The sequence below is a fragment of the Dufourea novaeangliae genome, unplaced genomic scaffold, assembly GCF_001272555.1.
Source record: "Dufourea novaeangliae isolate 0120121106 unplaced genomic scaffold, ASM127255v1 scaffold8, whole genome shotgun sequence".
Lineage (NCBI taxonomy): Eukaryota > Metazoa > Arthropoda > Insecta > Hymenoptera > Halictidae > Dufourea > Dufourea novaeangliae.
Genome location: NW_015373923.1, coordinates 9,469,777 through 9,487,084, shown reverse-complemented (window position 1 = coordinate 9,487,084; position 17,308 = coordinate 9,469,777). Strand labels below are relative to the sequence as shown.

The window sequence follows — 17,308 nt, the reverse complement described above, 5'->3', positions numbered from 1 at the left end:
GTGTCCAACCTAGACGATGATCTGAATCCGGCAACCTTCCCACGCACCTTTCCCAATCCAAGCAGATTGGTAATAATAATAAGAGAAAGAAATATTCCCCACGATATTTCTCCCTCACCAGCTTCACGACCAACAAAATTCCACAAATTTCCGCGGAAGACAATCGACAAATATCCCTCGCAAGAGCATACAATCCTCGCCTCCAACCACCGCACAAAACACTACTCCCCTAAACAATCATCCGCATTCTCACCTGAGCGCGCGCCAGGCCGAAGAACTACCGTGGAAGAAGCAGCACGCTTCACGCCGTGATCAAACCCCTCGACGTTGCGGACGCGAACTCCTGCTGATAATTTTCCATGCATACTAATATGCTCGGAAGAATTTGAATAATCCACTTTCACGCTATTTTCCCGTCTGATAAGTCATTAAGTCGCCGGACGAGTGGAGCGCGTTGCGAAACTTAACAGGCCCGTCACCGGTAGCAGCAATCTGCTTTTATCCCGGCGCGTTTCTCTAAACGACGGACGAACGAGCGCGAGGAAAATACTCTCGGCGTGGGTAAAGAACGAAGTGGAAGAGGAGGATGAAGGATCGACGGCAGGGTGTTGTTACGCGAACCAGTTTTGTGAATTCGACGCGTACCCAGCAATCGCTCGAAATTTACGGTCTCGCGCTCCGAACAAATGCCGGGCAAACGCATGGATCGTCGTCGCTTTTCGCCTGGTCTCTCCAACCGGCTCTTCTTCGTCCACAATTTCCAGGCTGTATTACCGTAATAGTCGCTTTAATGACTGCGCTGGCCGAACGACGAACGCTAACAATGGGGACACACAGGCCCTTCCCTGGATCGCTCGTTCTACTGTCCGTCGATTTCCATCGGGAACCGTTTTCACCTGGTCCAACATGAACTGGCGTGGCCGTGTCGAATGGCGTGTCGATTCGATTTGTGCCTTGACTGTGGGTAATTGAACGTGGGTATAGGTGTAGTGACAAGTGTGTAGATAATGTATTGGCGTGATTCTTGCCTGGTTCAGAGGCAAAGTAAATAGATCTCTCATCAGGCCTGAAGTGTCGATCGACAATTTTAGTGATGTTTGACACGAGGGGTGGTGCAACGAAGAATATTACACTGTGTATACTTTTTTTGTTTTGTTGGCAAGTGGTCTGGTTCGGCAGGTGGAAACAGCTCTTGGAATTCGCTGGGAAATGTGGTTTGGTGAATGTCACCAGAACTGCTAACCCTTTGAATATCATGGAAACTGTTAACCCTTTAAATATCATGAAAATTGTTAACCTTTTGAATATCACATTTTTTTGCGTTGTGAATTAGTTCTATCTACGGTAGGAAATTGTGATTCTCTATCGGATTCTTCATTCAACGATAACAGAGAACAAAGATGACAATATTCGTGGATTCGTTTGTACCAGTATTCGAAAATGATGGATGATTCATCACTAACCATTTTGACTAGTAAAAATATTACTTTGTATGAAGAATATCTTCGATGTAATATTCTATTTTTACAATGTTTTTAAGCAATTACGCCATGTGTTGTGTCACTAGTACAATATGATTATACAATAACAACTAGAAATTTTTTTTGTAAACATACGAAATTTAATCGTGATATTCTATTTCTGATTCTTCTTTGTAAACAAGTGATCAGCTTTGTTAAGGGATAGAGTAGCCGATTATCATTTATATCTGCGGTATTAAGATTCTCTATAATTCAGCATATATCGATCAGAATGTAGGGCAATCCATTTAAATTCTCAACGCTCTAATCTTTATCACGAAATTGCAAATTTCATGCACTAGTATATACGAATTTTGTAAAGCGCAGTAAAGTAATGATTTTCAACATCGAGCCGAATACAGTCCGAAATGGAAGGAATAAGTTTCTATGTAAATCCTATTGTATGAAATCAGTCTCTAAAAATCTGGATCTTCCTAAAGAACTGCAGTCTAATCATCACTCTAGAAACTTGGATAACACGTTGCCAGGCAACTACGAGATCACTCGAAATTCAAAGTTTACCACAAAGGCCTACTACAAGTATACTTGTAAATGGCTGTCTACTTTCATTAAAAGTCATGTTACGAGTTAAATAGTAGTAAATGTATGTATTGACAATGCAGTTGGCGTCTTGATACAAAAATGAAATGTGATCATGGTGTCAGTGACCACTTTCCCAAAAATATTGTGACAGTCAACGTGTCAAATAAGTGTACGTATTTCATAACACTGGTCAATATGCTTGGCGCCTTTGAGTACCACTGCCAGCGTTGCAGGTTTTGTTAAACTATTTCGCTCCTGTATTGAACAAAAAACATGTCTTACCATTTCTATTAATGCTTTCCGGAAGAAAAATGTTTACTGTATCTTCTGACTCATTGTCAGTCAGATCATGTCGTGCACCCTTACTTTTTGAAATAAATTGAAAAGTATCTGTAAAAATTGATACATTTCAGGTGTCCTTTTCCCTTTGATCGTTGTTCAAACATGTTTAAATGTTGATAATGCGATAACAACGTATACCATTTTATTCGGGAGAATTTACAGAATAATTCAACGCAACTATCAATTGAATAACTATTAATGTTTGAACACAGAAAATATTCAATGTTGAAAATTTGCATTTTATACAAAATCAAATCTCTCAAATTTCTCGGAAACTAAAGGTGATGTCAAAAAACTGAAAGACCAGAAGAATCTATAAGAATCAGCAATAGGATGTTCGAAGACAAACAGAAAGTTAAATTTTGTTGACCGGTGTAATTATACCAAGAACTGGAGCAATCTTAACACGTTCAAACAGATATCCATGTCCCATCAACCTCGTAACAGACGAAATATACGTGTCAAATCTATCAATCTTCTCTCGACATTATCAAACCTCCCAGCTCCTCACGATCACCACGGAAACGCTCGAGGTTATCCTCCAAGCCTCCGCTATCTACAGTCCACCGGATCGAAATATGAAATCAATATACAACCTGATGTCGGCATTTTTCGAAGCTCCGGTAATTTAGCAAACACGCGGAATCGATTTTGGACACGGTACACGGATCTACCGCGCCGTATTTACGTTACAGCTCAGGAAATCTGTACGTGCTGTATCGATATTCCCGTTGCGCCGGAAACGGACGTACAGAGGCCGCGGCGTTCCTGCTACGTATCCGCATTGTTATGGGCACATTTCCGGTTGTTTGTCCTCCGGCAGAGACGTCCTGCTGGCATCTTCTTGTCAGCCCGTGCACCGTGCATTTCAGACAATACCCACTCGACACGGGGTTCGTGCACTTTTCAAACTACCGTCAACACTGTTCGTAAAACATCCACAATTAAAATCTCTTACGCATGAAAGACCTTTAGGAAATAATTTCCCTAATTTTATATTTTCCAGCCCAGTCACAAAGGCTATTGCTTTCGAACAAATCTTCTTTTCACATATTATATATATTTATTTCCCTGTTTAATCTCCTCTTCAAATGGTCTAACATTTGGTCGACAGCCGTTGTCGTCACCGAATCACAGTGAACCGAAGGAGAATCAGCCCCGTCTCCAGGCATCATTCCGGCGAAATGGGAACGGGGTTCGACTTTTACCCGAATTTCGAGCCTCGTAAATAATCGGTACCCAGGCTTCTCCACTGGGTTTTGCTCGGGACTTTTAGTCGAAGCGAATGCTGAATCATGCTCCGAGGACGTAATATGGATTCAGTGTTATGGTCGACTTCTACTGTCATTCCCACGGCATCGTCGTTTCAGCCTGCTTTATGACGCATTAATTTTGCAGATGATAATAGAATTGCGAATATTTATTCGGGTGATGTTACAACTCCGTTTCTATTATCGAATATTTGAATTTTCTGGATTTTAGTAATGGACCTTCCGAACCCTTCAAAAAAGCAGGAATTTGATTGGCAAACTGGTCATTTGACCGATCGTAGTAGATTTCGTGTTAACGTAGAATCGAAAGCAATGGAAGACTGTTTGTTATTTTTCTAATGGATCTTATTGTAATTGAGGAATTAAGTTTTGCCTTTATTTGTAATGGAAGTAGGAAACACGGGAATTAACAAACGCAATTTACTACTGGAAATAATTTTTCAGTTAATTTTATTGTACTACTTGCAAAATGGACAGTTTAAAAAAAAATAAATTGGGATCCACTCATCAATTAAATATATTAAAATTTGCTTCACTCATGAAATGATAAATCAATACATTCGTTGGATGTTTAACGAATATTTTCCATCGTCTTTTCCATCCGACCGTCGAAGGGAACGCAAGGCTCTTTATTTAAACGCGGAGCACTGTCGTTTTTAGGGAAGCCATCATGGCCGATGCGTTTGACGGTGAATCGAGTGCCGGTACATCGGAATCCTTTTTCGACTGCGATTCAGCAAATATTGACGTTCGGGCGAATGGAAATTTGCATAGACGGCGAAATCGGCAAAATATTTCTGCTCGTAACAGAACGTTCGATTCTGATATGCAGTGCGGAGCGAGAAATGGAAACCCGGGGGCGGCGTGTCTGGCGATGGGAAAGAACGTTTCACGTTTTCTCTCTTGAGAATATGGTGGCCGTTCGAGGGAAAACTAACAGTTTATACTATTATCTCACGGCGTTTCATTTAATAAATTAAATTCGATCGGTTTAGACGAACAGTATTGACACATTATGGCCGGTCTGTACAGGACGTATTAACAATTTAGTTTTTTGAATATCTCTGGAATTATGTGCAAAAGGGAAACTTTTTCCAAATAACAGTTACGTGTTATAGATACAGTCATCATATAGTCGTGAATATTTTCTGAAAGAATAACTATTATCAGGAAATCGTTTCTGTTAATTCCATAATTCCGGAAACATTTTAAATTTCTATGATTTTTATTATATTCTCTATGAAATTTTTATCGTGTGCCATACAGTAAATCCTCGGTGAGTGTTCGAAGGCTCCTTCCACATTAACAAGGAAAGTTTCCAGGTGTAAAGTTGACTTTTTAATGAGGTTTGTAACAGTGATAGAGCTTGGAATTCTGAAGCCAATGATATTTGTTTCAGCCTCATGTGGCCGTTAGTTTATGAAATATTTAATGTATAATATCGAGGAGCCTTCGAACACTCATCGAGGATTTACTGCATATGAAATATATAACAAATGCTTAACATCTGTAGTCTAGTTGTAACTGAAGTATAAAATGAAGGTTCTACAAAAGTCTTAAATATTGTAGGTAATTGTAAGAGTTGTTCTTTTTCGAGATTGTAGCGGACCTAAGTGTATTAACGGATGCCCGTACGGTCATCCGAGAAAACAACTCCCATCCGTGTTAAAGTATCGAAGTTAATTGATCTATGGTCGGAAGAAATGTTTCAGGGTATCTTATTCTTAACACGATTCCCTCGTTTTTCAGGGTCCGGTCGGGGAAGTGCGCGGCGTCAGGCTGCCGTTGCAGTCATTACATGGGTACGGATCTGTGTTCATGTACTCGGCGTCGACGAGTCCCGGGGGTGGAGGTGGTCAGGGCGGTGGTGGCGAATCCGAGGCCATCCCCGAAGAAGTTCTCGCACGGCTAGAGGACACCGCGACCCTCTCCATCTCCCTTCAAGGTGATGCTGTTCTTAGGCTAGGAGCGGCTGGCACAGGTGAGTGAATCTATGCAGACCTTTTAATTTTTCCTTCGTAGTCAACCATAGAATTACAATTGAACTAACTTTGAGAAACATATTACATTTTGGGTGTTGTCAATTTAACCCTTTATTTTCTGTCGGTATCATTTATCTTGCGATAAAATTCTGCCATGAATCAATGTGCTTAGAAGCCGGCTAGGAGTTATAAGTATTTACCACTTCGAAGTCCTCTCCGAGATACTATATTGAAGCTATTTAAATTTTAAAAAATACAAAAAGTAAAAGTAAACATATTTGAACGGTTTTCTAGTGTCTGGAATACAAATTGCGGTAAAAGTATAACGATAACATAATTCAGGCATTAAAGGGTTAAGTTTAATTGGGTATTTGTGTTAGGCTGTGGGTGTTCGTGGGATTCTCAGTACTTATGAAATCATGTTGCGTCTACTCTTGATTTAAATAATTATGAAAGAAGTAACGGTTAGAAAGAAGTTACATCTTGGATACAGACTTGAATTTAAGTCGGGTTTTGAACCCCTTGACTTATAACGTCGAGTTACACACGAGATTTCAAACGGTATTCAATAAACATTCATGTCATTCGTTTTCTTTAAATGGAAGTGATATACTGTTTCGTTGATATTAATATTTAAGATTTAGAGTAAATGCTGTACTTGCCATAAGAATAGAATTCCTTGTTTATCTGGGAAATTATTAACGATGAAGTAATTCTTGAGAGTGCAGTTGTAAAAAAATCCTAGAACAAGGGATGAATTGGGTCTTCGTGTTAGGCTGCGAGTGCTTGTGGATTACACAGTATTAAGCAATGCTGCATCTCCTGTTACTTTAAATATTTGCGAAAGAAGTCTTTTTAATAGATGGGGGATGGACTGTAATTATATGAAACTGTAATTAATTGTCATATATTGTTCGAGGAAATTTGATACGAAGCCAGAGTTTGTTGTTCAATTATAGTCTTTGTCATACTAGAACGTACATTAATTAATTTGACATCAACAGTTTACATACGTTAGAATTTGTCAATAATTACATATAGGTAAATGAAATAACAATAGGTAGTGCAACAGTTTATTGCACAGTTGATGACAATTGATGTACTAATAATTAAAAAGGAACAATACAAATTAATTTGGTTTAGATTGAAATTATTGTAACCATAGCTATTTGTGAAGGATACAAATTACATCTAATTTCATTTCATCGATAAAGGGGATAATTGAATTTACAAGGACGTAGGAATTTTATTAGTCATTAACGAAGTGTACATGACACTGTGTTTCACATATTGACACGAATCATAAATGCATTAAACCCGTACTCTACTACTAAACAACATAAAAATTGTTAAATATAAATATTAATTAGCTATCTTAATCCCAATGATTCTTAACCACAAAACGAACTATCACCCGATTCATTTTTCATCATTAAAACCTACTCAGTACGAACAGTTTCGAAATTCGAAACGCACGTAATGGATGGCTGCAACATTAAAATTTTCATATCGTGGATGAAACTCGCTTCGACGAGCTCTAAGCCCATTTAAACTCCCACTTAAACCCTTTAGATATGGACTGCGTTACGTTTATCAGCGGAATTATCATCCTGGTTGAAATTCTCGTAAATTTTCATGTACATAGCTTTTCAGACATTTCACATCAGAATAATAAACGGTAACAACGATTCGAATAACATTATATCGTGTTTCTAAAGTCGGCTCAGAATTCGTAAATTTATTCCGCAAGTATCAAAATAAAATACGCGCAATGTCGATCAGTATTAAAATACGTTCGACACAATAAATTTACTTTTTTCTTTGTATTCTGTACAAAAAATCACATTCCTTGAAATCTAACTTCGACTTTAACTTTTTGTGTTCTTTTGGCGCGAATATGCATCTAGCAAAATGTGTAACAGAAAATATTCGTCAGCGCATAAATTCCGTAAATTCGAAAATATTTATATAATTTTGAATTTTAATGAAAGTTACAATTCAATTATTCGCTGTACAGCTAATTAATATTTCCACATAATAACGCTGCATATTTCATACGTAGTACTCTGCACACGAAAGATTAATAATATCAATAATTCAGAAATCCATAGATACATATATTCCGAAAAAAACAAGGATCTTCCTTAATCCATCGAGATAAATGGAAGCAAGTTACATGGTTGACGATTCCTAGGTCACGAAGCCGCGACGGCGATAAATAATTGGCTCAAGCGGTGCATAAATTTCACCCTCCGGGGTCGCAGCCTCCGCGAAACTTACCCCCACGAGTTTATCATAATGGGGATCGCCCCCCTCGTATTTTTGGGATCGCAATTAATTGTCTCGTTTCCGAAGTATGCACACGTGGCTCTGGCTAGATTAGCCGGTCGCTTGTGTGGCCTAATACAGAATTATTTTACTGAAATACGCTGATTCCCTCCGCGCATTATCGCGAATATTTCTATGCCATGCATTTTTCGCCGATAAGCCGATCGTTTGGTGCGCTGTACCGAGGGTTAACTATCGTTTTCACGAGCTTAGACCTTATTAGCCTCTCCTGGCTAACATTGCTCCCAACCGGATCAATCTATCACTCATATAGCCCGTTTGATAGCAAAAGTCTAAGAGATTTTATGTCTATAGACGCCAATAACTCTGAACGAAATTTAAAACACCTATATGCGCAGTAACAGTGGGAGACTTAAATTAGTTTACATCTTAGTGAATTCTTTAGTGAACATTTCAATTTTTGAATATTAAAAATTATGTATATGTTAGGGGGGGGGGCATAAGAATTTTAGAAAGGCTTAGGTGAGGCATAGCACAAAAAAGGTTGGGAAACACTGGTTTAGAGCATAAGCCTTACCTGGCTAACAACCTTCATGCTACCACGATAACAGACATTACAGTAAATCATCGATGAGTGTTTCAAGGCTCCACGACACTAAGTGTTCAGACGTCATCCCCACCACTGGGAGTGTCCCCCGTGGAACCAGTTAAACGCCCAGTACTGGGGATGACGTCTGAACACTCAGTGTCGAGGATCCTTCGAACAATCATCGATGATTCAGAAGTCAGGAGGTCCACAGCAAATAGAATTTAGGCTACAGTAAGGAGCCTCGCTACTGAAACAGACATAGCACTCGAATATTGTACTCAATCCGACAGATTGGAATTTATTTCTCAGTCTCAAGCAGACCAAAGTATTAAAGGCTACTGTCTTACACAGACACATTATCGAGATCTAGCTTCGAGCATTGGAAATATACATTTTAGCATTGTTTTCTTGCAAGCATTTGTTCATACTGATAACTCTCATAATCCACTTGTTACACCTTAAATCACATCTACACTCATTCCTCCATTCTCGTTACGGCTGAACAACGATTAAGCTCACTCACGTGAAAATGTCACCCGGTACACATCCGTCACTGGCTACAATCTCCATCCCACAAACATTCGACCACTACAGTAAAACTGAATCACAAGTCAGCCTCGACAAAAGATTAATTCACAATTGAGGAGCTCAGTGGATTTGGGATGTGAAAGAGAATCATTTTTAAATTGTTAAAAGACATGTCATATAATATGAATTTCTTCATCAACATATACGATCTACTTTCAATTACCCAGTAAAATACTACCAATTAATACCGAATTTCCTGAGAAAATTATTTTTCCTAAAAGTAATTGCCGTGTAAATTTACAGTATTATTGCATGTGCCCCTTTTCCAGCGAATCCATCAATTCAAAAAAGACTTTCTAATTACACGTACCGCGATTCCATTCGGCCAAAGTAACGGGACAGGTTATTGAACGGAAGCACACACTCGGAAGAAACTAGGAGATCGTCAGAAGCAGGTGGTATTCCGCGAACGACCGCATATTACCGGTATAAAATGCTAAAACCATACCTGCCGGGACTAGCCTCCTTATACGCGAGCCGGGCCAGATTACCGCGGAAGTTTTGACGCGGATCGGCGCACAAAAGAATCAAAGCGGCCTGGGATAGAGGAGGCCATGAAAAGCGGTTTGGATCGGGGTCGCGTTTGAAGTAGCATTTCCTCGGCACAAACGACCCTCTTAATCAATTGCCGGCACCTTTATCGCGGCACTCGAGGGGGCACCCGAAGTGTAAAGCCCCTCTCCTCCCCCCCCCCTTTCTGCTGGGTAACAAGCCGCAACTTCGATAAATCCTAGCGAGCCTTTCTCTCTCCATCGCCTTCTTTTCCAGCCGGCCGATTTTCCGCGGGCATTAGCGCGAACGGAAAGAAATACGTACGGGCGACGGTATATGTCTCGGATCGATCGGCCTCGGAACGCTTAGAATGCGAGACGACCCAAGAAAGGACGGAGGGGCCTGGCGAAAGCTTCCCTAGGCTTGCCCATGGTCGGATCCAGCTTTCGGAGTGGGAAACTTATGAAAATCCGGGATTTATCGCGGCGTGTGCGAGGGCCAGCCGCCTCCGCAGCTCTGACAAATCGTCCGGAAGTTAACGTTCGATCGTTTCCGAATCCTCTTTTCGGGCGAGCCAGCTAGGACCCCCTAAGGTCGTACTCTTTTCACGGCGAGCAGATGGCTTTCGTGCGACTGGCTAGCTCCAAGTTTTAATCCGTTCCGATGTTTCTGGTGACCCCTGTTATAGCAGTCGGTTGTGCGACTTTGACAAGGATATGGAAATACCCTTGCGTGTACGGTTTTCGGGCTGAAAATTGATCGGGCGAGGCTGGTGCACGGTTCTGCGTTTGGTGGAAGAGGATTTCTCAAGGAATCAAGTCAGATTTTAGGTAGTAGTAGGAGATATATATGATCGCGATAAAGTTTTGTAAAAAGTGTTCAGTTTCAATACTCAACGTTCAAATACGACAATTTGTTGTAAACAAAATAGGGGACAGTGGATGTTAGTGTGGTCTTTAATAACAGTAATAGAGCGTATACATAAATTGCCAGACGAAACGAACGAACGAGCGTATACATAATTGGTATACGAAAAGTGTATCAGAAACTTTGTGAAAACAATACATAAAATACGGTTAATTGATTTTTAATATTTGAAACAATATGAATTAGACAATCCATCTAGTTTAACATCCGAAAACACATACAAGTATTATAAAATTTCTCGCCTAAAGATTAATTATTAACACCATGAAACTAGAATATTTTCAGATATTAATGTATATTATTTATCTTCCTAATAGCGTGGTAAATGTGTAGAGTAGAAAGGTATATGTGGACGTAGAAAAACTAGAAGTTTTCATGAATATTAATCGGACATCACGTGACAGTAGTCTACGTACGTGTATGGTCAGCCAGGCAGACTGGGAATCAAATAAAAACAGCGGACAAGTGTTTGCTCGTTATTTCATAGTGAGAAAGCTACATTGTGTCGCATGTTTCGACTCTCGAATCTGAATTTCGAAACCGGAACCAGACAATTTCACGGGCATTACTGCGAAAAACGTGTACGCGTTGTTCTCGTAGCATACGGTTCTGCGAATCGAAATTTTCACGGATGTTCGAAAATCCATGGCCGCCGCATTTACCGGGGTATAATCATGCATTTATGTAAACTCACCGGAAGAATAATGAAAGCAACGGGAAATCATCGCGGTTGCGGCGAACGGTCCGCGGATTACGCATCTCGAATTAATTTCATTAACGCTTGAACAGCAAGGTAAATACTCAAATATATTTCAATCAGCGCCGCACCATAATTACGGGAATTCATTAGTCGCGTATTACTTTAAACATTTATAACGTTTTCGAAAATAATTGATTGATATTCTGGAACGGATAATTACGTGACGGTTCGATTTAACGCGTTATTCGGTGCGCGATGATATGGTGGCATTGTGATTATCGATAATTGAACTTGCCTTTGTTATTTCTACGGTAGGAAAGTAGTTATTTATTAGTAGAACATATTTACAATTAAAACAACAGAATTTTTACAACGCTGGATTGAATAGAACTGGTGCTATATAAATTGTTATGGGTTCTTTATTTGGAAAAATAAATTATACTAAGCAGACAGCTTATATGCTTGATCATGACAATAGTGATATATGAAAAATATATATTTGTAATGTGCATAACATATGAGCCATTCGGAGACAAAAATTGGTTGACACTAACTTTTAGCAGTGTTCCAAGTTTTAGTATCAAAGCACATTATTACTGCTCAATTTTTCATAAATATATGACTAAAATATAAATATAATTATAAGACACAAGCCTTTACTCTAAAATTTAATTACCTTGAAACATCGTCGTACAGACTGAACTTCGTCTTTTCAAGGTGACCTTTGTTTTCTTAAATGACTTTGAATGACCTCGGAGAACCAACATACTATAGATCAATGAATTAGTCATGGAATGGACTACACGCCTAACTAAATAAAAACACATGGTTCCATGCAAGAAACAAAGGTCACTATGATATCTCGAGGGCACAAGTGCACCTAGATAAGATTTGTGACCACCACAAGATGTCCTCCTTGAAACCAAGTAAACTTTGCTCGAATCATTTCCTTCTATAACAAATAGTTTAGACGGTAATTGCGTGTATCACTTCAAATGGATCATCCTGTACAGTAATCGATGCTACATAAAAGAGAAGAAAAAAAGGATTTCAAAAGAGTCACCCTATATAATTGTCGATGCAACATAAATGGGAAGAAAAAAAGGACAAATATCGAAATTTCTATCTTTAGTAACTTCTTAGGATCAGGACGAAGGTAGAGTAAAACTCGTTGTATCTGTTCACAGTTTTATCTTCTACCATACTTCATAGATCCCTGTATCCTACAAATGCATAAAACCCGCAATCTAATAATAACAAAAATGATCGATTATCGTCGCAAATCTAAACAATAATTTAAAATGCATCGCTTCATTACTTCCACCACCCATATCGACGCAATTTCCCTACAACGTCTTTCGGTAATACCCCACAAAAAACAGACCGTGGTTTACTTCTTTCCAAAATACTTTTTTGAAGATTTTTCCAAAAGCACGTCGATACCACCATTAACCTTATTTGGTAGACATGCGAAACCAGCGGGAAGGTCGTCGTCGGGGAACACTGAAACTTGTGTAATGCCTGGTCGCGGCGTGCGCGGTAATGTCATAAACCGAGAAAGAATGAAACTAGGCGCAATAAAGGCGGCCTCGGGGATACTCGCGAGGGGGGATTGAGGCAATAAGTCTGAAATATGCTAGAACGTTTTATTCTCGCCCGCACGAATACCTGCGACCAGCTGAGAAAGGGGAGCACCGCGTGGCGGTTGTTGGAGCGTCGTTTAGAGGATGGGGGTGGTGATGGGGGTGGAAAGGGGGGATGAAACAGGGGATGGCGTGGAACTGTGGATTTCACATTGGGAAAAAAATGTCTGCGGTGCCGAGCGCGGTTTACATGGCGAACACCACCGGGGCATCTGTGCACGCAAACAATTCCCTCGGAGCATGCGCCCCGCGTGAATACAAACGGGTGAAAGAGAAAAGGGGATGAAAACGCGCGCACACGCGGCAGCCCAACTGGTGGGTCGCCGGAGAGAAAGGTGGAGGGTGGTAAGGTGTGTACACGCGAGACTTGGACGGAAAAGTTTGCTAGCAGAGCAATTCTCGTTATAACTTTCAGCCCTGCTAGGAACTTAAACTACCACTGGCCGAACGTGCGGAAGTCTCAGCCGTTCTACTGCTCGGGACAGTCTGTACGTCCTATGCTGACTGTCCGTTTAGATATCCACCTGAAGCTCGCAGAACGATACTTTGTTCTTTTTTGTGTTGCTTTCCTTTCGATGAGAGTTACATACATTAAAGACTAGAGGGGACATCAGGCTTCGTAATCGATTAAAAATCTTTGAAAATCGTTATTTCGAAGTTATGAGTAGACTGCGGATTTTATGCATTTATAGGGCTCTGTGAAATACAATAAAAAACAAAACTTTCATCTGATCGAACGAGTTTTCTATTTTATCCTGAATCCAATAAGATAGTTAAGGGGGAAAATAAATTGCTACGATTGCTCCTGTATTTATAAATTACTTTAAAAACTTTGATTTTGCATAAAAATCCGCAGTCTAATTATGAGACTGATGTATACGTTGTATCCTCTTATTTTGAAGACGAAAATATCGATATTAAACCGATATATTTTTTGAATGCTTCATTTATTTTTTGAGACAATAGTTGAATTTTTCAGCCGAAAACGTTCAGATCTACTGCACAACAGTGGGACTACGGATCCTTGCTAACTCAAGTCAGATATTACTGGGCGACAGACTTTAACGGACTGTTAAAATTAGTGTTACACCGGCGAAACACTCGCGTTAATACATTCGGTACGGGTGGGAACTGTAGTACCCAACATGAGCGAATCTTGCGGTCGTTTGAGAATTATAGTGCCCAAGCCTTTTCAATTAAATTCCCGCCTTTCGGGCATTGCAAAGGAGATTTATATGTCTTGTATAACCACAAGTGACTTTATCTACGTCAGTGACATCTAAAAGAACAGTTTGCCACTAGTCCACGGTTACAAATAATTTAAGATGCATATCCACTTGTTGCGTATCACCATTGCGTATCAATGTGAACAGGCGAGTGTTGCATTGTTGCGTATGAAAATATATCCTACGGTGATACGATACGATGGTACGCAACGAATGGATATGCACCTTTAAAGATTTACCTAAACGTCAAATTCCACGACCGGATGGGAGCTATAGTTTCCATTAAAATATGCGGTAAAAAAACATTTTCTATTATTTAAATGTCTTTTAGTATACTATATTTATAATGAAAGATTGATAATAAATACGTGAAAAAAATAAACATTCATTTCTCCAGACCATGGGGTCGAAAAAACGATTATGGCTCGTCCCGAATGTGTTAAAAAGTTAACCCATTTCTTCCTTCGGTCAGAGAAAATGATTACGTGTAGATATTTACCTGTTAATTCAACTCAATTTGATATATATCGAACATAAGTAACTTACATATTGCGTATACACAACGTTGGGAAGAAATGGATTAAAACTGAGACATGCATTCCAGCGACGGATCCATTGATCGTAAAAATGTCTAGTACACACTCTTCGATATATTTTTTAACACGCATGTTACGTAACGAGGCATGGCAACAAAGTTTCGAGAATAATTTCGTTCCCCTCCAAGTGGATGTAACTCTCTTGCCACTTTGACGAAATTAAAACTATTCTCGAAACATGTTGTTTATATTCCTATCTTTTAACCGAGTTCAGTTTTAAGAGAAGTTAGTCAACCACGCGACAATTGTTAAATTATTTCAACTACATCCGACTAATATTGGGAGCTAACACACATCAACGACGCTAAAAGATCCAACGGGGTGACCCCCCTGTAATTGCAGGGCCTTATCAGAAATTTCGAGGCCGTCCCCCGCTATCGTATCTCACCGTTCCCCCACCTTATCTCTGGCCAGATAACGGTTAATAGGTCGGCTTCGGGTACCGCCGCAGTTTTTCCTCGTACTGTAATCACCGATCGAATCTTAATCCCTGGCGCACACACGTCCCGTAGGCTGCCCCGAGACGCTCACGGAATCCGGGCGCCGTTATCCTCGCATCACGTATTTAAGAGGGAGTTAAAGGACACGTAGCCTTTTGTACATGGAACGAAGTTTCATCCCCCCAACCCCTCAACCCCAATAGTACTGTGGTTGCACGTGCAAGCGGCGGCGTACTTCGTGTCAATCCGCCGCAGGAAACCGTCCGAGCTGGTCTGGGGACCAAGGGCGTGGATTTAACCCGCGGGACCACCCTCCTCGACCTTCGTTGGAACACGTGCGACAGAAACCGTACCTAACGCTTGCTTCGTTAAAGCCATTCACCTAACACCAGTCGCTCTCTCCTGGTAACTCTTCTTTCGACTCTGACTAAGGCTGTCGCCTTCAGGATCACGTCCCGCCCCTCGATCCAGCACCCCGTACGACGATCGTTACGACGTAAACGTCTGCTCCTTCTAATCGGGCGGCTTCTCTCCGTAGTCGATGGCTAGAGGAATTCCTTGGGCCGACGCGCGACTTCTCTCGTATGTTTCGTGTGATAGCGACGTGATCGGGGGAACGGATGATGGCCGAATTAACCGTTGCTTTCACGGGGCAATCGGGGGCCGGTAATCTTTTCCTGTGATGGTGTGTAGGTGGTCGAGGTGTTATGCGTCGGTTAGCTTTCGTGGGTGAAAGAGTGCGGAGGGGAAACGTGCGGTGGTAGCGTGGTGCGCAAACTTAATTGGCTGTGTGGTGAACACGTGTACGAAAGACACGTCAGGGTTGCAGACGAATACTCCAGATAAAAGGCGGACGCCTTAACATCTTGCCTTATGACATCGAGTCAGACGCGTGATGAGGATTTCAAACTGGATTTAATAGACATGTATTCTATTCATTTTCTTTGAGTCGAAGGGAAATTCTGTTTCATTGGTATTAATATTTAAGGTTTAGAGTAAGTGATACACTTGCACTAAGAATAACATTCTTTTTGGATCTAGGAAATTATTTATGATAAAGTAATGCTTGAAAGTACAGTCGTCAAAAAGATCGTATGGCAACGGTTTAAGGGGGTATTCTACCGATTTTGTTAAATTTTTTCAGGAATTTTTTTTAAGGATTCATTGAAAGATTTGCATGTTGGACGTTTCTCTTGTATATTTATTGTGTCTTAAACTATAAATAAAAATGTTCTTTAATGGGAAATATGAAATAACGATGGTGTGCAGCCCATGAGAGTTGACCAACTCGAAAAAAATTGCTTGATTGATTGCCATGATTCTGATGGTTCTATTCATTTGAAATAAAAACACTAACAAGATTCTTAAATTATTCGGGCAAGGCTATCGCAGATAACAGATTTGGGGTGAAATATTAAAACATTTAAAAATGGTTGCACTTTGAACCTTTTTTTAAAAAATTGGGACTGTTCTTATTCCTGCAAAAAGCTTTAATGACTTAGGGTTCGGTTTTTTTGCCAAGTGAGTGCATTATTATGTATTATTTGTTTTTCTTAATTTTCTAATGTCACAATCTCGTCGTCTAGTACTGAATTAGTTTAGTGTTCTAATTACTATGTTGCAGTATTTACAACATCTACAGATATTTAACCCTTACCTAGAAACAATTTATCTCAGAGATAAATAATCCAACAACGATCATCTTATAACACTTTTAATAACCATCTGAATGTTACTTTCCGTTACTGTTTTCGAAATAGTGCACCACTCACTGTCAACTGAAGGTATTCAAAAAGCTTCCAGAATTTTCCACTAGACCATAGTGAAATACAAAATTCAGATTCGTCTTAGTGACGTGTGGTCTGCACTTCAAGGGTTAAAAAAATAAAACGAGAACTAGAAGTAAAATTTTCTATAGAAAAAATTCCCTTTTATGAATCAACCTACACGTCCCTTTTCCACGAACATTAACAATCTACCAATCGTTACGTGCTCATACTACGAATCGAGGTTAAACAAAAGAAGTGTATTTTCTAAAAATGCCTCGGAGGCTACTAGAAATTTGGCAGAAACGGGAAAAGGCCGTCGAGTTACGATGCACAGCCGTGCATCGTTCTATGAAAATTTATTCAGTTCGTTCGCGCACGGGCACACGAACGA

The 17,308-nt window shown here is 40.1% G+C and overlaps 1 protein-coding gene across 1 annotated transcript in view; it reads left to right on the top strand.

Annotated features, from left to right (window-relative positions):
• The first annotated feature begins 4,346 nt into the window (after window positions 1–4,346).
• The window catches only part of LOC107194621 (zinc finger protein 541-like), a 229,036-nt gene continuing 216,074 nt past the window's right edge, over window positions 4,347–17,308 (top strand). Inside the window, exons 1-2 of the mRNA XM_015584267.1 lie at window positions 4,347–4,424; window positions 5,426–5,657. Coding sequence (XP_015439753.1) covers window positions 4,347–4,424; window positions 5,426–5,657 — 310 coding nt within the window. The remainder of the gene's footprint in view (window positions 4,425–5,425; window positions 5,658–17,308) is intronic.